The 24,769-nt window shown below is 44.4% G+C and overlaps 2 protein-coding genes across 3 annotated transcripts; both read right to left on the bottom strand.

The window, feature by feature from the left end:
• Positions 1-462: 462 nt before the first annotated feature.
• LOC125947199 (piggyBac transposable element-derived protein 2-like) lies at positions 463-10,182 on the bottom strand. Its single transcript, XM_049671598.1, has 6 exons — positions 10,138-10,182; positions 9,507-9,726; positions 7,586-7,661; positions 5,940-6,048; positions 2,372-2,640; positions 463-2,286 (listed from the first exon to the last, which is right to left on the bottom strand). Exons 1-6 carry the CDS (start codon positions 10,180-10,182, stop codon positions 1,503-1,505), a joined length of 1,503 nt encoding a protein of 500 aa, XP_049527555.1. The 3' UTR covers positions 463-1,502.
• On the bottom strand, positions 7,452-24,417 carry LOC119458400 (uncharacterized). 2 transcript variants are annotated; one of them, XM_037720239.2, is made up of 6 exons: positions 24,112-24,417; positions 22,718-22,797; positions 20,688-20,805; positions 10,856-10,950; positions 9,507-9,611; positions 7,452-7,661 (listed from the first exon to the last, which is right to left on the bottom strand). In XM_037720239.2, the coding sequence occupies exons 1-4, from the start codon at positions 24,302-24,304 to the stop codon at positions 10,922-10,924; spliced, it is 420 nt and encodes a 139-aa protein (XP_037576167.1). In that variant the 5' UTR covers positions 24,305-24,417; the 3' UTR covers positions 7,452-7,661; positions 9,507-9,611; positions 10,856-10,921. The 2 variants fall into 2 exon arrangements, with proteins under 2 accessions (XP_037576167.1, XP_037576166.2); XM_037720238.2 differs by having other exon boundaries at positions 7,456-7,661; positions 9,507-9,637; positions 24,112-24,415.
• Positions 24,418-24,769: the final 352 nt, after the last annotated feature.

The following is a 24,769-nucleotide window of genomic DNA, read 5'->3' on the forward strand; positions in this document are numbered from 1 at the left end:
CGCAATCATAAAAATCTTACCATCACCACCAACCCTAGGCATTAAGCCACGCCGGTGGAAACTGCAGCTTGCTGACTGGCCAGTGTTTATGGAACATGCTAAACTGAAAATGGTCTTCTCACCAGAACTGAGCGTTCACGAACTCAATAAAAAGTTCGTTGAGGTTATAATCTCAGCCGCAGAAACAGCAATACCTCAGTCATCCGGTATTTTGCGCAAAAAACTAAATCCCTGGTGGACAGACGAGTGTACCAAAGCTAAAAAACAACAAAATAAGGCCTGGGAAATCTTACGAAGGTATCCAACCTATAACAACCTCCTAGCCTTTAACAATTTCGGGACCAGGGAAAAACGCAGTCTCAAAGAGTGTTATGAAAAACATTTTTAATAAATCGGATAAACAAGATAGCCTCATGTGTTATACATGAAAATGAAGGTAATTGAATGGTCTTTCAGAAGCAATCTAAATATTATGCATAAAAATTATATACATAATCAAGAAAAAGTGCCAAAAGGAAAGTTTAACCAAAAACCAACATAAAGTTTCAAAAGGCATGCATATACAAGTAAAACTGTGAACTAAAAAAATTCAAAATATACAAAATGTGGCAAAATGTCTTCTTTCTTAAATGTAAAAGGTTTGGTCCACCTATCTATAACTGCCTTTTTTTAGCTCGCTTCAGCATCAGAGCATTCGTGTGCCCATCACAGCTGCTGGCTCTCATGCCACTGCAGGAAACAATTTCGAGTAGTAGTGAAACACAAGTGCACATCACAAGTTCTGCAGAAACAATTAGATTTTAGTTCAACTTTGTTGCGGTCATAGCACAGCTTGCAGCTTCTGCGCCTTTTTGCGTTTTCTGGCTTGTGGAGCGTTCGTTTAGTGGAAGGTGGTGGAGGAGTGCGAGCTGGCTTGGCACCATCGAGGTTGAAAATCTGGCAAACGAGTTCTTCCCTGAATGCAAGGTGGTCATATTCAGCTTTTCTTTCAAGTTCGGGGATCTCTGGGTGTGATGCACGGTGTGCTTGAAATAAAAATAAAACTATTTACACATGCAATATCAATGCAGTGGAAGAAGAGTGTTTTCCACCACCGAACAGTTCTCATGAGGACGTTGTAATAGCCAATCATCTGGTCCGATTTATCTACTCCTAGCATTCCAGCATTGTAGTCGTGTATAAGCAATGGCTTCGGTACAGAAATTTGAGCCCAAGTGTTTCCCCTTTTTTCCCTTCTTTTTGCTGTGACGGTCATGTTTGCTGTGTGAATGGTGCTCATCATGTTGACAACCCGACGGTCTTTCCATTGGAGGTACAATATACCACGATCACGGAGCCATCTTACGTCCCCATGTCGCGCTTTTTTCTCCCAACGTGTGTCTTTTAGTTCACCAGGAAATCCTCGCCGGTCTTTTCTCAGTTGTACCGCAAGCCAATGTTCTTCGGTCAATCAGGTGACTGAACAAATGCGTCGATATGTAGAAGTTATCCATGAATATTCGCTATCCCTGATCAAGATATTCGGCACACAGCTGGCAAACTACATCGAATGCCAATCCATGAGGCCCTGGCTGATCCCGCTTGCCGGTATATACACTGAAACGTACCGTGTATCTGGTGCCGGGATCAGCTAGGACCCAGAGCTTGTAGCCCCATTTTGTGACCTTATCTTTCATATATGGCCTAATGCCCGATCGCCCTTTGGATTTCACCATCCGTTCGTCGATGGAGAGATCACGATGTGGCTGAAAAAGTTTCGCCGACACCTGATTCACTTGCTCCATGAGCCACCATACGAACCGGAGCTTCCCTCTCGATAGCTGGCTCACATCGTCCAAGTCAGCAACATGTAGCATAGCGAGCAACGCTATGAAACGGCGTCTAGGCATTATTCGTCGTGGAAGCAGGCCACTGTAGAGTTCTCCCACGTTCCAGTAAAGCTTCAGCCGCGGAACCTTGACGAGGCCCATGTAAATTATAAGGCCAATGAACTTCATCATTTCATCCGGGGTCACCTCTTCCCACGAACCATCGGAACGAGCGTGCGTCGGTTTTTCGAGTATTTTCGTCCAGCCGTATTTGTTTGAGTTTTCACAAACCGTAGTGATCACTTGCGTGGTGAAAAAAAGAGCGAAGAAGTCAAGGGCCGTCAGAAATTTTTTTGGTCCGCTCCTGAGTGCCACACCCACACAGTCGGTGATGTGTACGCCAGGTGCCCGTCGCGGCGCAAAGATGATCCGCTTCTGCGCTGGTGGCAGGACGTCATTGCCATACGTTGTTGAAACCCTGCCAAATAAAGATAACACCATAAGAACATGTAGCGACCGCGCAAGCTTGCTCAAGAGCAAGCTGAAAGCAAAAAGAAACTAACCTTTGTCCACTTGTTGAACTTCCATGCTGATCGTCCCCTGACTTGCTGTCCGAACTGAAATCTGAACTTCCGAAGTCGTCTTCCGACTCTTCGCTGCTTGTTTCGTCAACGAAATCAGCCGTTGAAGCAGCGGAATCGCGAGATCCGCGTCGCTTTTCTAGCGCGCCGAGTCGCGAACTTGACGCCGTTCTCTCTGTCAGCTGACGCGACCGCACCCGAGATAAACTGCGATTGTCCGTCGCCACCTCTCGGAAAAAAAACGAACTACTCTGAGAATGAAGGAGTAGTGTTCAAAATACCGCGCAGATGGCGCTACATGTCTGAGCGCGCAAAAAATTCAGTTTGAAAGCGCGTTGGAAGCTATCAGTCATACACGACCGATGGCCCTATGGGCCGGTCCCGAAAGTGTTAAACAGGCCAAAGCCAAAGCAAGATTTGTTCGGCGTCAGGCAGAGAAATCGTCATGGCATAAATATGTATCTTCAATATTTCAGTCACATCTAAACAAATGTGGGACCGGGTTAGAAAATTTAAAGGAGAGTACACATCATACACAATACCAATACTTACAAATCCAGGCACACAAACAACACTAGAAGACCAGGCCAACTTATTAGGCGAGCACTTTTACAACATCTCAAGTTCAACGAATTACACAAACACATTTTTAAAATACAAAGAGTCAGCTGAGAAACAGAGACTGCCCATTACCGGCGCTTCAATGGAACGATATAATGACACTCTTACAATGCAGGAATTGCACAGGGTTCTATCGGCCGGTAAAAAAACGGCACCAGGTCTCGACCGGGTCCACTACACAATGCTGGCACACCTATCTCAAACATCGGTAGAGGCACTCCTTAAATTTTTCAACAAGATATGGCAATCTGGGGTAATGCCTATAGATTGGAAAAACGCAGTAGTAGTGCCTTTTCTAAAATCTGGCAAACCTGCAACATCTCCAAGCAGCTACAGACCCATTGCATTAACAAGTTGTCTAGCCAAATCATATGAGAGCATTATAAACATGAGACTCACATTCATTCTTGAATCAAGAAACCTAATAGACATGCACCAGTGCGGATTCAAAAAGGTCTGCTCCACCACTGACCATCTTGTCCGACTAGAGCATGAAATACGTGAGGCGTTTCTACACAAACAGCACTGTTTCGCGGTTTTCTTTGACTTAGAAAAAGCGTACGAAACCACATTGCGATATGGAATTTTGAGACCTGGCTGATTTGGGCATTCGTGGGAGAATCTTAAACTGCCTATACGATTTCATGTCAAATAGAACATTTCAGGTACGTCTCGGCACAACACTTTCACGCACATTTACACAAGAAAATGGCGTTCCACAAGGTTGGATTTTCAGCATTCTCTTCATAGTCAAAATGAACTCTGTTAACAAAATCATTCCATCGTCTGTCATGCATTCAATATATGTCGATGATTTGCAAGTGGCTTGCCGCGCCTCAAACCTATCCACCTGTGAAAGACAGCTACAAATAACAATAATCTCACACAATGGGCTGACAAAAATGGTTTCCGCTTTTCAACCCACAAAACCATTACACTGCTATTTTCCCAGAAGCGTGGCTTACATTGCGATCCAGTTCTGACACTGGATGGTGCAACACTGCCGGTCAAACGAGACTACAAATTTTTAGGCGTAACATTTGATACAAAACTGAACTTCCTAGCCCACATTAACACAACAAAAATTAAGGCAAATAAAGCATTAAATGTTCTCAAAGTGTTATCGCACAAGCACTGGGGATCTGACCGAATATGCCTACTACGTATCTATCGGTCCCTTGTGCGTAGCATTCTCGACTACGGTAATGTAGTTTATGGTGCAGCCAGGCAATCCTGCATTAAACGACTTGATCCAATTCATAATCTCGGCATACGATTGGCGAGCGGTGCCTACAGAACATCGCCTGTCCCGAGTTTATACGTTGACTGTAATGAGCCTTCCCTACAGCACCACAGAGCACTACTAACCCTTTCCTATGTACTGAGGATTCGTTCAACACCACAACATATATGCTACAAAATCGTAACACAATGCAACTCTCGGTTACACTACACAAATAAACCGAACATGATACGGCCACTTGTCTTACGATATGAGGAATACTGTCAGATTTATAACATTCCTCATGAGGTCCTGCAGGTTGCTGAAAGGCCGCAACGACTGGCCCCATGGTGCGATTTTACACAGCTATGTGATTGGACATTAACCCACTTAAAGAAAGAGGACACCCCACAAGAACACATAATGCAAGAGTTCCGCACTATTCAAGACAAATATAAAGATTACATAGAATTTTACACAGATGGTTCTAAAACACAAGAATACGTGGGTGTGGGAACCGTAACGGAAAATTGGGAAAATAGCATTCGAATACATAATTCTGCTTCAGTCTTTACCGCCGAAGCTATGGCTATATGGACAGCAGTAAACAAAGTTATCACCGACAAACAGAAGAGTGCTGTCATTTACACCGATTCGTTGAGTGCACTCAGAGCTTTAAATTTAAAATCCGCCTGTGAACCGCTGCTTGGCGATATCTTAAACATGGTTGTTAATAACAAATACGGACGAACCATACGATTCTGCTGGGTCCCTAGCCATGTTGGGATACCAGGGAACGAATCGGCAGATAGATTCGCGGCCATGGCAGCAGACAAAGACCTAACTCACTCAAAAATTCCATACAAAGACAGTATCCGAGCAATTCGTAAAGCCCTGACATCAAAATGGCAACAAGAATGGGACTCCTGCATCAATAACAAGTTACACATAACCAAACCCCTGCTTGGCGAGTGGAAATCGTGCAGTCATCAGCAACTGTTCTATGAGGTGATCTATGTCGACTTCGAATAGGGCACACACATTTGACACACAATTTCTTACTTAGAAAAGAAGATCCGCCAACTTGCGATAAGTGTCATGAACCTCTTACAGTAATACACATTGTTATGACATGTCCATATCTGGAAACACACAGACGGAAAATTCTGCAGAATCTGTATAACTTACACATACCATTACACCCCGCCTCATTATTTGGAGATGATCCGCTAGTGCCATTCTCTGACTTGTTCGAGTTTTTAGATGAAGCCGGTTTTTTACACAGAATATAAGGTAACGCAGCTGTCGCTGCACTAACATTTCATTTCTTAATACCTTGTGGTTGGCGCAGCATGGCCTTTGTCGCTTTTGCGCCATTAAACCTGAATTAACTAACTAACAAAAGACATCTCGTGAAAATCTATAGCAGTAAATCGCCTTGTGCATGCCAGCAGCATATCCCTGTGTCACACAGGCAGTTTCAATTGCAATTGAGCTCGTTTGGAATAACATTTCTCGATTGCGATTGCCTAGAGCAAAGGAGCCAATCGTTGGAGAAATACCAAATTGGGCTTGATCGCAATTGGAAGTGCGCTGCGTGAGTGTGGTATATAGCAATGCCTACGCGATGCAGTATACACGATGCTATTGTTAAAAAAAAATGCTGGTGCGTCCCCTAGTTTATTGCTGCGTTAATCAATGGCTTACCTCGTCCAGCGGCTGAAAACAGGGCTTGCACACGCCCGTCGCCGTGGAGATGCCCACCAACTGAGTGATGCGGCCACGAAGGCCGGGCAGGCGTTCTCCACCCGTGCCGCTGCAATTACGAACAGCATTGTAAACATCGCGAGCAACAGAACGGTTCCTCACACTCGCCTCTGGCTTGCGGAAGCTGCGGCGGCATCATTGCACGAAAGGAAAATTTCTTTCCGCCAGTATCCCTGCCACTGTTCTGCAGTCTTGACGGCCGGGCCCTCCGCGTTCAACAGTGTGGCGAGTTAACTCCGCAGCGCTTGCTTGCACTCTACCGTAATTTCTTAGCCCAGTGCACATGCTGCCCTCACGAGGAACGGGTGACCCTCCATGAAGGCGACCAGCAATTAGTGTTGGTGTGCCATAACATGCGGGTCGAGTTTTTCGCTCTTGTGGGACGACATTACGGCAAATCGTAAGCGAGCAGTGGAACAAAGGCCACAAAGGTACGCTAACTTAAATCGTGCACCCCCGCAGATTTGTTTTCACGTGTGCGATACCACCTAGCGGACTAAACCAAAGTCAAGATCTTTTACTTCAAAGATGCCTCGCTTGACTACTGGTCTAGGGAATTCAATTGTGTACAAAATTTCTTCTTTTGAGTACAAAAATATGTCTTTGCGGTCCGGCCATCTCCAATTCTTTTTGGTCCTCTCCATAGTGCTGACGATGTACCCCTCAGGTTTGACTTTCGCCACTCTTACCGGAAAAAGGTGTCCTTCGAAGTTTACTATGACCCCCGCAGGGGCGTCTGCGTAAGTAGGCGTTTGGTGTGTTGCGACACCACGTACCCGAGCACATGAGGGTTGGACCCTCCCGTGTGTAGACGTACACGGCTTAGCCATGTTCGGGGAAAAGGGGATCCTGGGGGTTGAGCCAATGCTGAGTGCTTGGACTTTTATGGCCCCTCGGCGGAGGCAACACACCTCTTTGGCCTCTGCTTTACGTAGACGGCACCCCTGGGCTGTTTATTTGAGACAAAGAATCCTCGATCGTTCTTCAAGCGAACTTCATCAGATTTGCGCATGCCGATAACATTTCGAAATTTGCACGGATTTGAAGTAAAGAATTCGGAAGGGCTGAATGAAAATAATGGTGTTTACCCTTATGAAAATTCTTGTTGTATTCTAGTAGAAATTCCATTGACGTTCTGTTGCTCAATCAACAAAATTTTTGTTGAAATACTATTGTCCCTTCATTGTAGATTTGTTGAGCAGTATTGAAAAGTGGCCACCGTGGAACCATTGTAATTTCATTGACGAGTTATTGCGTTGATTTCATATGGAATTTCTATGGAATAACAATTGTACTTCTACGAAATTCCCATGGATGAACAATTGTACTTCTATGAAATTTCCATAGATGAACTATGGTACTTCCATGAAATGTAAGGTGGAATGCAACATGAAATCAATGAATCTTGATATTCTCCACTGACATCTTCAAGGTGCATTTCTTGGCTTTCCATTACAAGGCCTCTTTCCCTGTAATGTTATGCAAAAAGAAACGTCTAACTTTGTGATTAAGAAAAAGCACATGAATCGGGGTTCTTTTGGTACATACAATGGCTCTGCAGTTTATTTGTCAATTATTCCTTCAACTCCCTTGCGAGCATTGAGGACAGGCTGTTCTTTATGTAGGAGATGCTGGCCGAAGGAAACTTGGAGCATGTGTAGTCTGAAAAAGAAACACAGCATTAGACTAGCATTAAAGCATCAGAATTTGCAAACCTATTCTTGTTTGTGACAAGCACTATGTCTAATAAAAGAAGAACTTGCTATATATATATGCTTAAACGCAGGCTACACTGCTACTGTAAGGTCCGTATTAAAGAACCCAACTTAAGCTGAAGCACATGCTTGACTTAAGTGACGCCTGTCGTGAACGCACCGGAGGAAAAGCCGTGAGTGCCCTGGGCACGTTCACGCCAGGCGTCACTCAGATCAAGCCAGACATGGGGTTTAACTGAAATTGCATTCTTGAATACAGCGGTAAGTCGTAAAAAGAAATTAAGTCCTGAGAAAACATTCAGTGGCTGCGCATACACTAGGCAGCTTTCATGCTTTGAGGTATCTGCAATTCAACTTTGCACAGTGCCTTCAAATTGCCCTATCACACAGTCATTCAGCTATGCTTTGAGCCAGAGTCTGCAGTTATCAGGTGTGCAACATAATGTTGTTAAGAGTGGAGACAGAAAGAAGGTAAACATCTCAGTATTGACGCCAAACTCCTTGCTGCACCGGAAACACAGGTTGATGGGATAGTAACTACTCAGTGAAATTTTATATAATTCACTTACGGTACAGTTAACCCTCGTTATAGCAAAGTCAGTAAAATCGGCACTTCACTATATAGAAATTTAGTGGAATGTAAATTTGACCGTTTATGCATTTAATTGTCACAGACAGAATTTTCTTACCCGGATAAGGGAGTAAAAATGATCAAATTATCGGGCAATTGGTATAAACAAACTTCAGTGACAAAAAGTCGCAGTTTCCCAGGAAAGGGGAAGCAGGGATAGTGACAGCAAAGTGTCGCACAATTACACGAAGGTTGACAAGCCTTGTTAGTGAGCTACCCTTAAGATTGTATGATAAAACAGCAGAAATAGTAAGCCTAAGTGAGAAGTGTACGAGCTTGCTTTGAATTGCTTTGTCAAGAAAAGAATTGCATTTTTTGAACGTGATCTAGAGTGCACAAGGCCCTTTACCGTGCACGCAAGCATGTTTTGCATGCATATAAAATTGTGCGCTCGTTGCTAATAAAGCATTGGTTGAAGCTAGCATTTGTGTGCGTCCACTCGCATGTGCTTAAACAATCCTAATAAGGAAATATGGTTTGTAGTTTTAGCGGATGTATAAATTGCAGTAAACATTCGCTTACTAATTAAACTAGCAATCATCGTGCCATGCATGCTCACACAGGCAAACATGAACAAATCTCACTCGATGACTGCAACCACTCGCCGTCACAACACTGCAAACAAAGGGGAGCGAATGCTATGGCCTCTTCATTCAATGCGTTTCCAAAAACGTGATATTACACGAATTCCAACACTAGGTGTGTGCAAAGACTGTGGACGAGTGGCTGTGCACTCTTCGTGCATGCGCTGCCATGGCTGAACACCCTTTCATGTCAATGCAGTGAAATAGCTAAACTACAAGTGCCGAGGGTTTAGCAGCCGTATACTACAATAAATGAAAGAGTGCAAATGCTTCAAAAGATGTGTTTGCGTGCACTGGGGCATGACTTATGTAGCACTACATCAGCTGGCATGTGTTATATACAATAACTGCTCATATAAATGTAAGGAATGAACCATATGAGTAGATAGAACAAAGACAATAAGTAAGCCAAACTGCAAAAAAAAACAAATCAGTCACATATAGACACCAAGAGGGCTGCCCAGCTATGCTTTTGCATATCTCTTACAAAATACAGCATGAGGAGCTGCCAATTTTTAAAATAGCCATTCAAGACAGCAATTTGCAGTTGCACCCACAATAAGATCAACATACATACCAATCACAGCTTGAACACGAACAGGGTCCAAGGCCTCCTTCAGTGGCTGGTCAATGTGTAAATTACTCCTGCCACCCAGCAGTGTCCTTCCTCGCAGCTCATCCTCTGTAAAAACAATTCGCAAAAGAGCCCTGGCAAATTTGCCAGGGCCACTCTCACAGGCACGGCTCAGTTTTTCGAGCGTGCCTTTCTCCACAGTGACGCCCCCCCCTATGTCGACCTGGGAGCATAAAAAAAAAATCATTTGGCAGTTAGCGCATAAACTTCTGTAGAGCAAGAGATTGAGAATTTGCTGGCAGCTTCATATCTAGGAACAAATAGCAGTTTGAAGGACTGAAACGATGCGGTAACCTGCAGCAGTTACTGACATGACTTACAGCGACAAGTTTTTAGAGCGCAGCTCTTAATAGCCTGGTTACTGCAGTGAACATCAGCGGCGGCGTAACCAATTGAATGAGCAAAACAGCAAAAGATGAAAGGCGTGAGCCGTGAACGGCGCAGACCGATGAGAGCGGCTCCTTCAGTGACGTGCGTGCAGGAAACTGGTTTCATGTGGACCCACCCGTCCACTCCATGCGTCCTTGTATCTGGTCTCAGCCGAACGGCTAGATTTGTACTATCGTCTGCTCACATCAGCCCATCGCTTGCGCTTTTTTGGTCTTATTTCGATTGTCATGGTTAGCAATTGTTTCTGATTGTGTAGCACTTTCTGGAAGCCAAGCGGCACCACCGATTGCACTGGAACCTTCGACGAGTCATGTATAAAAGCCGACGTGTTTGACCCGCAGATCAGATATACGACAATTGCCGACTCTACTACATTCTTTGCCTGAAAATATCGCGAAATGAAAACACGTATAGGGCTGCGCTCATATTTCACATTAGGGAGTACTGTAATCGTCGGTATCTTTTTTCGTCCACTTTCATTTTCCTTTATCATTTCTACACTTAAAGAAAAACAATAACTTCCCCTATGCTATACTTGGCATATCTGTTGGTTGCACATCAATGTGTTTCACAAAAGTGGGCCTTCAGTTCCCTTTCTCCTTCATTTCATAGCAAGGGTCTTGAATCACGCAGGTTTGATGCCTTAAAATAACATACGACAGTTTATTGGCCAGCTGCCTACTCATAAAGTTCACATACTACGTGTTACCATTGGCCTGAGTGGCACTCGCTAACACTCCTAGAGCTACACACACATAAATACCAAAGAATGTGGATGTTGGAACAGTTGCCAGACTTGGAGCTTGCAGAGAACTTAAAGGATAGTGCAAAAAAATCATTTCAGTATCATTTCATGCATTTATGACACTAGCTAAGACGGCGGATAGGATAGATATATCTACCTTTGGGCAAGCAACAACAGGTTCAGCTGCTTGTTGTGTTTTGGTTTCGACGTTACCCAGGGCCTTTCACAACCTTTTCACTAATTTGGCTGCCTCTGGAAATGCAAAATAAATCAGTTATGAAACTAATCGTGTAAGGTTCTTTAGTGCACACCTAAATCACAATAGACAGGGGCTTTTGGATTTCACCACAGTCAAACTGCACCCACATAAGCTCGATGCAGCCGACCTAGGTGCAGTGAAGGTGTTTGGGCACCAAGACCATTTTTCAGTCATTTTAAATTGAGACGCACCGATACACTTCTTGTTAGTGGCTATGTAAGTCGTAGAAGTTTTTAGCAAGTGTTCTTCCTTGCTAAGTTCACATCTGTGCTCTAGCAGGCCCATTCCATTCAGTTCTTAGAGCTTTGCATAATTTTTTAATGAAAGTGCCATCTGCTGGACTACATGCCAAGATCCAAGAAAGCCATTCTACCCTTCAATTCCTCACATTCGCAACTGATTAAGAGGGGAATCGCAAAATCATGTTTCAGGTCGGCTCTTGTGAAGTCCTGCCTACACAGGATAACGGAAAGCTGCGGTCACCAAGCAGAAATGTTGTAGCAAGCCGAGTTCTAGCTTCTGCTCCTTTAAGCTGTCGCAAAAACACTGCTTAATCAGCTGTGCAAAGAGCCTGCAGTAGACGTTTTAGGTATCCCGCAGATGAGGCATTTGTTTGAGGTTGTGCCATATGTGCATAACATCTTGCACGACTTAGGAAAGTCGCAGGGAAGAATGGGGTGGATTTAGTTTTCTGTGCCATGCAAGTTGGCGCTACCATGCAAACGCGACATGGGCAGTCAAGTAAGGAAATACTGCATGAAGAAACACGAGTATCAGTATGTCGCATGCGCTATAGCAGTGTGTTGCGACACCACGGACCCGAGCACACGAGGGTTGGACCCTCCCGCGTCTAACCGTGCGCGGCTTAGCCGTGTCCGGGGAAAGGGGGATCCTGGGGGTTGAGCCAACGCTGAGTGTTTGGACCTTTAAGGCCCCTCGGCGGAGGCAACACACCCCTTTGGCCTCGGCTTCACGTAGACGGCACCCCCGGACTGACCCACCCGGGGGAAATCGGTAGTTGCCTTTTCCTGTCTCTCTCTCCAATCTTCGTCTTTCTCTCTCGCCTTTTTATCTTTCCTGTCGTCTACTCTCTTCTATATTACTTCCGACCTTCTTGGCAGCGAGGGTTAACCCTGTGTGAGGAGCCAACCTAGGTTACTTCATATTCGGTTATAGTGGTGACGTACAGTGGGCGTCCGCAGGACTTGTTTTCTATAAGACCTGTGGCGTCCCCTTGTTGGGCTCCATGGTGGGCGGCTGGCGTTACTGCCGAAAACTGCAAATTTGGATGGATAGATCCTTTCCCAAACTCCCTGATCGCCCTCAGAAACGAGGGCGCACCGAAGAAGTATTTAAATTTTTTGGCCGTAACACCGAGAACTTCCCCCGCTATCAAGTAATTCACTGTGAGAAACCAGGAAAGACAACGAGAATGATCTCGCCTTTCCTCGTTTCCAAATGTCTAACTCAGACAATTGGCCCAGGCTATCAGGCATCCAGACTAGCAAGTGGGGACCTTCTTTTGGAACTTCACGACAAAAAGCAGCATGAAAAACTATCTAACCTAGTGTCTCTTGGGGACATACCCGTTTCAGTGACCCCACACCGCACCATGAACACCATCCGCGGTGTAGTTTCCGATGTTGATCTCATGGAGCTTACCGAGATTGAACTTCTGGAAGAATGGAAAGAACAGAATGTAATCAACGTAAAACGGATCAGAATGAGGCGTGATGGTAAAGAAATTGACACTAAGCATCTAATACTCACATTCGGTTCCAGTGTGCTGCCAGAAACCATCGAGGCAGGTTACATTAAAATCAGAGTAAGGCCGTACATCCCCAACCCTCTCCGTTGCTTCAAATGCCAAAGATTTGGCCACAGTTCACAGAACTGCCGAGGCCGTCAGACTTGTGCGAAATGCAGTGCGAACGAACACCTCTCTGAATCATGTGAAAACTCTCTCCACTGTGTAAACTGTGATGGGGAGCACGCCGCATACTCGCGGTCGTGCCCTACCTGGAAAAGAGAAAAAGAAATAGTATCAATCAAAGTAAAGGAGAACATATCATTCAAGGAGGCACGTAGGCGGGTATCATACCTGCCCAAAAACACCTTTGCCGATGTGACGCGTCAGGGGGCAGCGACACAACGGTTTCCGGCGGCTGTCCGGCTCACACGCAGTGAGCCGCCAGCGACGCCATCCGCCCCCTCGGCGGCTGCAGCTCAGGCTGCTCCGCCATCTCAGAACACGGGGCCATCGACCTCAGGGCTGGTGGCCTCCAAGGTCTCGTCCCTCGAGACGAGGCCTGTGTGTTCTGTGACACATCAAGTTGCTGTGTGTTCAAGAGACACATCTGAAACCTACAAACACAAACTTCCTTCGTCAATACACCATCTTCCGAAAAGACCGTAACGAGGCTAACGCCTCCGGCGGTGTAGCAATAGTTGCCGACAAGTCCGTAGCTTGTCGACACGTCGCCCTTCGGACGCCCCTTGAGGCAGTATCTGTTCGGGCTATCCTATTTAACAAATTGGTCACGGTATGTTCTATTTACATACCCCCAAATCATCACCTCGAGAAAACAGACTTTTATAATCTTATCGATCAACTTCCCGAGCCCTACATACTCGTGGGAGATTTTAACGCCCACAATACATTGTGGGGAGACTCACGATGCGACGCAAGAGGCCGTTTCGTAGAAAACTTTTTAGTAAACTCCGGTGCATGCCTCTTTAATAAGAAGGAGCCAACATATTATAATCCTCACCACAATTCCTATTCATCGATAGACTTGGCGATTGGATCTGCTTCCCTATTTCCTGATTTAGAATGGAATGTAATCAAAAACCCATTCGGAAGTGACCACTTTCCATTAACTCTAAGCCTAGTAACGCAAGGTGACTCCCCTCCACATGTACCTAGATGGAAACTAGCCTCTGCTGATTGGAAACGTTTTAAGGAATCGACTTTTATATCCCGTGATTTTATCAGCGAATTTAGTATAGATGACGCGACAGCGTATTTTACCGATTTTATCATCGAGGCAGCAAAGAAGTTCATTCCACAATCAAGCGGTTGCTCATCCCGAAGACGAGTTCCATGGTGGAATGATGAGTGCAAGGAGGCGCGTAAAAAACAAAATAAAGCGTGGGGCATACTTCGCCGATTCCCAACTGCAGAAAATTTGATGGAATTTAAAAACATAAAATCACAAGGAAGGCGAACGCGACGGCAAGCTAAAAGGGCAAGCTGGGAGAAGTTCCTGTCCGGCATCAATTCATACACACAGGAGGCAAAAGTATGGAGCGGACTAAGGAGGCTTAAGGGACAACAAGTTCATCCGTTGCCCGTGGTGGATAAAGAAGGAAACACGTTGGAAGACCAGGCCAACGCACTTGGTCAACACTTCGAGCATGTGTCTAGCTCCACCCACTACTCAGCGAGCTTCCTGAAGTGCAAAACAATAGAAGAATGTAAGCCACTAAACCGAAAATGCAGCCCAAATAACCCTTATAATCGTCCTTTTGGCGTTGCCGAACTTAAAGCTGCCTTGTCAGCATGTCAGAGCTCTGCACCGGGTCCGGATCTAATCATGTACGATATGATTAAGCACTTGCACCCCGACACGCAAATCACACTACTCACACTTTTTAACACTATCTGGGCCGCTGGGTATCTGCCAGCTAAATGGAAAGAAGCTATTGTCATCCCAATTTTAAAGCACGGTAATGATACATCATTGGTGACCAGCTACCGGCCTATAGCACTTACGAGCTGCCTTTGCAAACTTTTTGAGAAAATGATCAATCGCCGTCTTGTACATTTCTTAGAGTCTAACAAAATGCTTGACCCATTTCAATGTGGCTTTAGGGAAGGCCGATCTACAACCGACCACCTCGTTCGCATCGAAGCAAACATCCGTGATGCTTTTGTACACAATCAGTATTTCTTGTCTATATTTCTCGATATGGCAAAGGCGTACGATACGACATGGCGGTACGGTATCTTACGAGACCTGTCGCATATGGGCATTCGAGGTAATATGCTTAGCACTATAGAAAGCTACCTGTCTAACCGTACTTTTCGAGTCAGAATTGGCAACGTATTGTCCCGCCCATTTACACAAGAAACTGGTGTACCTCAAGGAGGGGTGCTCAGTTGCACACTGTTCATTGTTAAGATGACCTCGCTCCGTGCATCACTACCTCCAGCAATCATCTATTCTGTCTATGTAGACGATGTGCAATTAGGCTTTAAATCCTGTAACCTCGCAGTTTGTGAACGACAGATACAGCAAGGCCTAAACAAAGTGTCTAAATGGGCAGACGAAAACGGATTTAATCTTAACCCCCAGAAAAGTTCCTGTGTCCTTTTCACAAGAAAGCGAGGACTAGTCCCCGACCCCAGTATCGAAGTGTCTGGGCAACGAATACCTGTGAACAAGGAGCACAAGTTTTTAGGTATTGTACTTGATGCAAAACTGACCTTCATTCCGCACATCAAATATCTGAAGGCAAAATGCCTAAAAACAATGAACTTAATGAAAATTCTCTCTCATACAACATGGGGAAGTGATAGGAAGTGCCTAATTAACCTCTATAAGAGCCTTGTTCGATCACGTTTGGATTATGGTGCCATGGTATACCACTCAGCCGCGCCAAGCGCGCTAAAAATACTGGATCCCGTCCACCATCTGGGTATCCGATTAGCCACAGGCGCCTTCAGAACAAGCCCTATTGAGAGTCTATACGTAGAATCAAATGAGTGGTCCCTTCACCTACAAAGAACATACACCAGTTTCACATATTTCTTCAAAGTACAGTCTAACCCTCGACATCCTTGCTACAAACATCTTAACGATATGGCATCTGCTGCACTATTCCATAATCGACCCTCAGTGAGAGAGCCTTTCTCAATGCGGGTCAGAAAACTTTTCGATGAAATGAATGTCCCAATCCTCGAAAATTGCCTGATGGCTCCAGTAGAGCTGTCGCCGCCGTGGCAATGGCAAATCGTTGAATGCGACACATCATTTGTAGATGTAACAAAACACGCCCCAGAGGCGCACATACATATGCACTTTCGAGAGCTTCAGTCGAAGTACACCTGCCCAGAGTTTTACACGGATGCGTCGAAATCACAAGCCGGCGTCTCTTACGCGGCTGTTGGCCCATCGTTTTCTGAATCTGACGTCTTACATCCTGAAACCAGTATCTTCACGGCAGAGGCCTATGCCTTACTGTCGGCTACTAAACACATCAAGAAAGCCAAGCTCCCAAAGGCCATTATATTCACAGATTCCTTAAGTGTCGTGAAATCTTTGAAATCTCTACGAAAACAGAAAAATCCTGTTATAAATAACCTCTATTCATTACTCTGCAATATGTATGCTTCTAATCAACACGTTGTAATATGTTGGGTGCCTGGGCACAGGTATATAGAGGGTAACGAGCTTGCCGACAAAATGGCAACTTCCATAGCAACAAAACCTAGCAATTTTTCCATACCCGTTCCTGCCACAGACTTAAAGCCATTTCTACGCAAAAAACTCAGAAACTATTGGCAACACTTATGGGATGAACAAACACTGAACAAACTCCATGTAATTAAGCCCCTTTTGGGCAACTGGCCATCATTAACAAAGTCACGACACACTGAAGTTCTCTTTTGCCGCCTTAGAATAGGACATACATATGGTACACATTCATATATTTTAACTGGTGCTGAACCTCCCCTCTGTGGCAGATGTGGGGAAAGGCTGACCGTACTCCACGTCTTACTGGAGTGTCGGGAAGCCGAAACAGAGAGAAGGAAACATTTCCCTGTAGCATACCACTATCATATCCCTCTTCATCCTACGATGTTTATTGGTGAAGAACCTCTTTTTAACGCCAAAGCAGTTCTCCGTTTCTTGAACGATGTTGTACTACACGTTATTAGCCCAATAAGTTCATAGCGCATCCTCTCTCCAGAGGATGCTGCTGTGATAGTTTATTTTTATAGCACGTGCCTTCAGGCCCTTGTGTTTCAAGGGCTTTGTTTAGGCAATTGTGCTTCTGGCCAATTCTTGCATCTGTTATATTTTGTAAATCGTATCATTCTCCCTCAATGCATTCTTCGTTTTCATAGCACACCTCATTAGCCATTGCCATGATCTTAATACATGTATGTTTTACGCACTTTACAGCGACTATTTTAGGCCTCTTTACAGCCACGCCTCATCTATTTCTCAGAATTCATCGCTCCACTGCAAGCTCACAAACACTGGCATGGCGCTCTTTGGCCATACTTGGCCCTTGCGCCATTAAACACCATACATCATCATGCGCTATAGCACAACAAAAGTATACTTCTGTTGCGTACAGAATTCCTGAAGGCTGCGGGCATGCTTAGTTGGGACAGGCTGGCCAGTGCTGGAACCAGAGCCAGTGTTTTGAAATAAGGAGGAGGGTCGAATCTTGCTCTACGCTCAAAAAGTGTAGTTACTATTTGCAATTGAAGAATGCAGGAGTTGTAAACTGTAGAAAAACTAGAGTGCAAGCTTTTGGAAGCGCTCTTAATAGAGAATTATGGATCTTATATGTGCGTTAGCGTGACTTCGGTGGCACATTTAAAGGAGTACTGACACAAAAATTTTCATTCTTGTTTTTTCTGCTGTAATAAGTAGCTAATGACCCAGCAATCACGGTGCAAAACCTCGTTTGCTTCAGAGTGCGACAGGTAATTATTTGGAATCTTCTGTGCAGCGACCAGTCCAAGTTTCGGTTTCAGAGAGCAACGAGATGGGAGAAGAGGGATTGTAAACACAGTGAGCACGTGATCGCACAAAACTGCGACGTGTTCAAGACAGCGCGCTCGCAGGCAAGCGAGTGCTCTCTGAGCGAGCTTCGTGTTGCTAGTTCGTCGAGCTTTGCGACGTCGTCGCGCCGTCCTCGTTTTTGTCGTCCAGCGGCGACTATTTCCTCCAGGCAGGAGTCGCCACCATATTAGACGTGGCCAGCCACTTATGACTCGATCCGCCACGGGCAAGCTGGCAATCGCTGGGAAACGGTGTAGGCCTAGCTCGCTGGCCGTCTGATCCCGGGCTGACGGCCCTTGCGATCTGTCCGCAGCTCGTAATAAATCACCTATATTCGTCAACACAATCAACGTCTGCACATTTAAGACGCTCATAACTGACAGTACAATTAGTTTTGCCAACGGCGTTGGTAGCGATGAGAAAACACGTTAGCAAGGTGCACTGACCGCTTGCGAGCCAAAATCACGCAACGTTTCACAACATACACACTTTCGAGATCACTTAACTCTAAAAGCTATCTCGTGTCAGAAACAAATAAGCCAATTATTGTGCCGCCGTCAGTGGCGAACGAGGCCAGCATCTCGACCAGGGAGAACAAGAAAGCACCGGGGCGATCGGAGCAGGGAGAAACTTGCTCGCTAGCCCCGCCCCGACGACAGTGCAAACTCGTGACATAGCGTTTTCTCGGTTATTTACAATCCTTCCTTGGTGTCTATATCGCGAAGTGCTGCACTTCGCGGGTGGCTGCGCACACGTACTTTTAAAATTGATTTTAAAGATGTTCTAAGCTGTATTCGCCGCTGATATTTTGCAGACGATGTGTGTGTGTCCCACCTAAATCGATCTCACGAGTTATCTCGACTTCAAATTTTTGTGTCAGTACTCCTTTAAACAAAGAAGCGCAATTTATGGCTAGGCACAGATATGCTGGTTGATTTACTTCTGTATAGTTTTTTATGCCTCTAGTGCGCAATTGACGAGGTACACATTCTTCCCAATTATCATGTTTCATGAAGAGATCGTGCACATGTGGTTCGATATTATTGTCGTATATCCTTGTTTTTGCGCCTGCTCCGTTGCTGGTTTCGGGGTGCCTTGGGTGCAATGCGCGCATTATGCTGCTGCAGCAAAATTTTCCAATGAAGCGTTGTCAGTAGCGCTTGTGCCCTCTGTCTCGCCTCACACTGTCACATCTATTGCGCTTTCCTGTACTCAAATAAGGATGCTATAACAGGTTTAATATATAACAAGAGGTCAAAGGATGAGAGAAAAAAAAAAGAATGCACATGCAGCGCTACTCGCACAAACAATCGGAAAGGGGTAGCAGAGAGCACCATGAAATAAATTTGAAAATGGGAGCTTACGGCATGTCAATAAACAAAATGTCATCCAACTCTGAGGTGCAGTCAAAGGGACTGAGATAGATAACATTTTGTGTATTGACCGTGCCACAAAGCTGCCATTTTCATTTTGTTTATTTCCATGGTGCTCTCCGCTGCCCCTTTCCAAATTTTTGTGCGAGTGGATGTATGTTCATTTTCTTTCCTCTCGTCATTTCACCTCTTGCTATATTTAAATCTGTAGCATTAAACACAACTGTTCCTGTACCAATAAACAGAGGGCAGTCCAAACTGATGCAAAGTTGATTCCTTCAGTGCTGGGGTGGTTACAGGCTTCATCGGTGAAGCAGAGCTGCTAGATTACATGCATTTACCAGCATGTCGGTGTCTGCTAAGGGCCGGCTCAGTGTCCTTACATGGCACCAGGCAGCACATTGACACCGACTTGTTTGCTATTTATGAGATTATAATGTTATGTGTCAAAACAATCTTGCTCGCTTTCAATGTGGTAAGTCATCACATTATGATCTCAACTTGGTCATCATAATGCAATGATTAAATTGTGTTAATTATTGCATTCTGGGGAATTCTAACTCATTTGGCGCAGGCAGTCAGCAGCAAACAGGTCAGAGTCAATGCACTGGCTGGTGCCTTGTAAGGACACCGAGCAGGTCTTTTCTTTCTGGGCTTTTACGTGAAGGTCAATAGCAGACAGCGTGATGAAGGTGAATACATGTAATCTAGCAGTGTTGCTTGGCTGAAGAGGCTCGTAACCACCCCCAGCACTGAAGGAATCAACTTCGAATCAGTTTAGCCTACCCTCTATTTATTAGCAGAGGAGCGCTCGTGTTCATGCATTCTTTGTCGCCAAGAGGCTTCCTCAAATGATAAGACATATTGTTAATTTTGAGACCGGCAGAATTAAGAGCACTTCAAAAAAATTTTTTTCTCCCTTTAACCAAAAATTCTTTTAATAAAAGTTCCTCAGTTTAAAAACAAAACAATGAGCTATCAGAGGAGGCAGTGTTATTGCATATGTTTTCCTAGGGTCACTTCATTGTTAAAGTAGCAGACCCCCCTGAATCAGTTTCTTTTTTTTTTTCAAATTCTTCACCTGTGTGCCCTATTGTGCCATATTCCATCCAAGCAAATGTAATTGCGCAGTAGCGCTCCTGACCACTTGGCTGATGTAAACTTTAAGCTCTTGCTGGAAAAATGCCTAACTACAAGTTATTTTACTTTATGGCCTACTAATATTCTAGAAATCGCGAATGATGGATGAATGCATTTTTGCGTAAGGCTTCTCTTATCTGCAAAATTTTGTTCTGTTCTCATAACAAAGAAACAGTGTTTTTGCCAGTGCCTTTTATAACACATAGTTTGGCACCTTATTACAAAGTTCACATGGTACGAACGGAAGTAACATCCTTTTCCTGACAAAATGTTTCCTGACATGAATGTATTTCTTATGTTGAAAAGTCTCCAACTTCTTTAAGAGCACTGGCAAGTGATCAAGCACCAAGGTTGTGACATTTGGCACGAGAAGACGCTATAATGTTGTGACAGCATATGTTGAAAGGAATTTACCAGCAACGTGATCGCGCTCCTCTGCCGTCCGCTTCATCCTCTCTACTTCAGCTCTGAGAGCCTCATTCTCTTCGACAAGCTGCTTTACCTGAGCAGCACAGGTGCTGCATGAGTTGATCTGAAATTAAGAAAATGTGTTTATATTCTAAAAACACAATGAATTGATTTAGGTATGCCAGCAGCATTCACACAAAAAATATCTGCGGGCAGTCCATTTTCACAGACTTTCGATGAAGTTATCAACATGTAGCTTTTTTACAAACACCACATAATTCAATTTTGCCAATGGTAGTTGACACTGCTGTGGCACCATCAAATCAAGCGAATGGTAATACCGGTTATTCAGTTGTTTGATGCACAAGTTATTGATGGGTTACGCTGCCTGGTTGGTTGACAAATAATATCTGAATATTCGGATGTCCCGTTTTTTTTCCCCCCACAGACCTTTAACTAGGTTTCAACGACAACCAATGGTCACTTGCTCATACTGCATCAGGTCCTCTGCATTTTCGATTCAATTTTATAAACAAATTATTAGCTTATGGCAATAATAGGAAAAAGCACCGAACATCGCCGGTATTTTTTAGCGATGCCTTTTCCCGATATCAATGCCTCTAAATGGTTTTCGCATTCCTGAATGGCTCCTTTCAATTCTCTGCCCAAGGCACAGCATCGCTTGGCCACTCACGACAAAAAACACTAAAAGGCATTGTCAGTGGGAAAAGGAATTGCTACAGAAACCATCCCACGCTTGTTTAGACTAAATAAGCATGGTTAAGTACCAACCTTGTTACGTAATAAGCTTATATGCAAACAGTCATAAATAAGGGTTAGCATCGTAAATTTACATGCATCTTCTTTTGGTCGTAGTGCGATGAACAGCCAGCTATGTAATAAAACCTTTCAACATCCCTGCTATTTATTTCACACGCACAAACACATATATATTATGTTTTTCAATAAATGCACCACCAACCACCTGTAAATAAATTTAAAGAACGGCCAAGCAAAGAAAAGATGCAGCCTGAGGTATGACTACCTTACAGAGTGGTAGCAGCAGCATGGTAATGCTGAGGATGAGAAATATGGCTCTACAGCATAGTAATATCATTCTGGGCTGAGGATATTGCATGCATTACTGAATGGTGACAAATTAAAGTGTGTCACTGCTGCAATGGTTTTCAGAGACCTCCACAGCATTACTACAGCAAGTCACTGACAAATTTAAGGACAACTTCGGGGGCTCCATGGTTAACCAGAAGCATCCAAGAAATCCTTCACGATTTTTAAAATTTTCTAAGCTATTTTGACTCTGCCCCACAAGCTTCTTCAGAGTGTTAGCAAAGTTTTACCCCACATATTTAATGGTTGTTCAGATGCAGATGTCACTGTTCAAAAAACAAACTTGTAGTCCCCTTTAAGTGCCAAAGCACACGTAAAGCATAACTGAAGAATTTATAGCGACATTTTGGGCTGTCTAATAAACATACAATTTTACAGATTATGAATTGTTGCACTTTGCATGCGACACTGTGACACAACACAAGTTTTTGAAGAAACTGTTCCCAATACCAAATGTGTTCAAATATCTGCCTAACCAGTTAATCAAGCCATATATCCTGAATACTCGTTTTTTTTATAGATCCAGATAACCAGTTTTCAAGGCTCAATTTGCTTCCCTCTGGTTTAACCGGATGCAGTTTGACTGATGCTTTGTAAGCACTCGTAGAAACTGGAGGCTCAGACCGTTGCAGCTTAGAGCTTCTGCTTTTCTGTGTAGTCATTCTGTCCAAAGAAAGTCTAGACACACACTCTGCTGCAAGAGGGCATCTTCAGCACATGAAAAATAGATGTCTATTATTTTTTAAGTTTGTGCGCACAAGCACTTTTCGCATGCAATGGTTTGCCCAACCACACCCTTGATATTATCTGCGTTCAATCAAGGTATAGGCGACAGATCCGCCATTTTCACCTTGTTGTTCAGATTCATACAAGATGGTCAATGAAACTTAACCAGATGGTATACTCACGTTTTCTGTTGGCAGATCAGATTGCGCAGCAGCCTCCGACACGAGACGGGCTCTCTTTTTTTCGAGTTGCTGTGGATTTCCTGTTAAATAAATGGTAGATGCTGTTATTTATGGAGTATTTCATAAATCCGCACACATATTAGCTGCCCAACCAAATGCCATCAAGATAAAAAGAATAATAAGGACCTTTCAGCAATAATGCCACCAGGTGCTTGCTGCTAGACACCCCTGTGCTGACAATACTATTTCCATGTTATCGAATGAGCTATTGAAAAAAAGAAAATTATTGAGCCACACTTTTCATGGTTTATTCAAAAAGTTTTGGTAACAGCTCCCAAGCACAGAAAACATACATATATGCAGGCACTCACACACAAACACCAAAAAAAGGACCCCCTGATCACAGAAGCACATGTGTGATATAAGAGGGTTCAACCCCTTTATTTACATACAATTAAACACCCTTGTTTCGTGTTATGTGGGTGGGTGCATGTATGTGAGTGTTTTGTGTGCTTGGGAGCTGTTACTACGATGGATTACCCACCAGCTGAGCTAAAAGTTTTACGTTCATAAAGTTGCAAAGCAGCCTAGCGAGGCAATCAGAATCAATGTCATGAGAAGGCAGTTATGCGGATATATTTAAATAAAACTGACTTTGAAAAAAGTTTCTTGTTTCTTGTAAGCTGCCACTTAAAAGGTGTTCTCTAGGCCAAATATAGCGGCACACTAATTTTTGTTTTCGGTGTTCTGCAGCGGGAAAAAGGCCGGACATGTCGCGAAGAGCTACTTTTTTTTTTTCATTATTTTTTAGACTAACTTTTGTAGATTTTTTTTTTTCGTGAGCGAAGGAATCTACACGGTAACACGCGATTTGCGTGTTCTTACCATAAGCAGCAACTGTCTGATTAACACATCGGTGATTAAATCCCCATTGAGAGAGTACAAATGAACTTGATGAAAGGATGCCATTCATGGCTATCCTGTGTTACGTTGTGCTGCTCAGGCACAGCTGAAAAATATCAACTTCTAGCACAGACACTGGTCGCGTCGATCATTTTCTCTATGACATGCTTTTTTCCACATCTTGTACCGGTGTCGCGCGTACACTTCTGATCGCGATCGGGAGCGATCCGGATCGGATTTCTTGATCGCGATTGGCTGCCTCGCGCAGCTTGCGCAAATGAACCAATCGCTATCGAGAAATTCGATCCGAATCGGGCTTGATCGCGATCAAAATGAGCCGCGTGACACCCGTATTAGTGATCGACTGATGATACCTGCAACACGCTACACTGACATCCTGGGCAAAGCACAAAATTTGGTTGTGTGCGCCCTCAGTGAATCGAACAGGCCTTTAGTTGGGACAGCTGTCAAAAAACACGAGATGTACTCACCGAAGGCAAGAAGTTCTGCCAAGGCCGGTGGCGCTCCTTCCTTCCAGCTCACGCGGTGAACCGTTCCGCGCAGTTGTTTGATGCATCCCTGCTGGGATATTAAGCGGAAGGCCACATCCGCGTCGGCCAGGGCACTGACGGGATATACGTCCCACTTTTCGTCCTCCACCCATTTCACAAGAATGTGCGACATCGTGGATTGCAAAACAAGCACACGTGCTTCTAGCAAGGAGGTAAGGGTGCGAAGAGCTAAATATTAACAAAATGGCGACAAAAAAACGCAAAAAGAGAGTTGGTGTCAATGTTGCCTGCTCACTTTTTAGATGTGGCTAAGTTTGGTCTAAAACGACAAAAAAAACAAAACAACAAGACAAAATCCTGAAACAAAGCTTTAATAAATATTTGCAGCCCTGTCAGTGGCACATGAGTATTTAATACTTTGAAATGCGTTTTTCTACACTTAACTTGTGCGTACGTTGATCTAACTTTTCAGTGTTGAGTCGTTAGTGTCGAGGCAGCTGGCCGGCTGGCAACGCATTGGTCTAGCCTAGTCTAGCCAGGAGGCATAACAGCTGGTATCAGCGTGTGCACGTGCGAAATTTAAGTTGTGGTCTCTTCTGCTATTGTACTGCTCCGCATTCGCCGTTCACTGTAGTAC

This window comes from Dermacentor silvarum, chromosome 7 (genome assembly GCF_013339745.2).
Source record: "Dermacentor silvarum isolate Dsil-2018 chromosome 7, BIME_Dsil_1.4, whole genome shotgun sequence".
Classification (NCBI taxonomy): Eukaryota; Metazoa; Arthropoda; class Arachnida; order Ixodida; family Ixodidae; genus Dermacentor; species Dermacentor silvarum.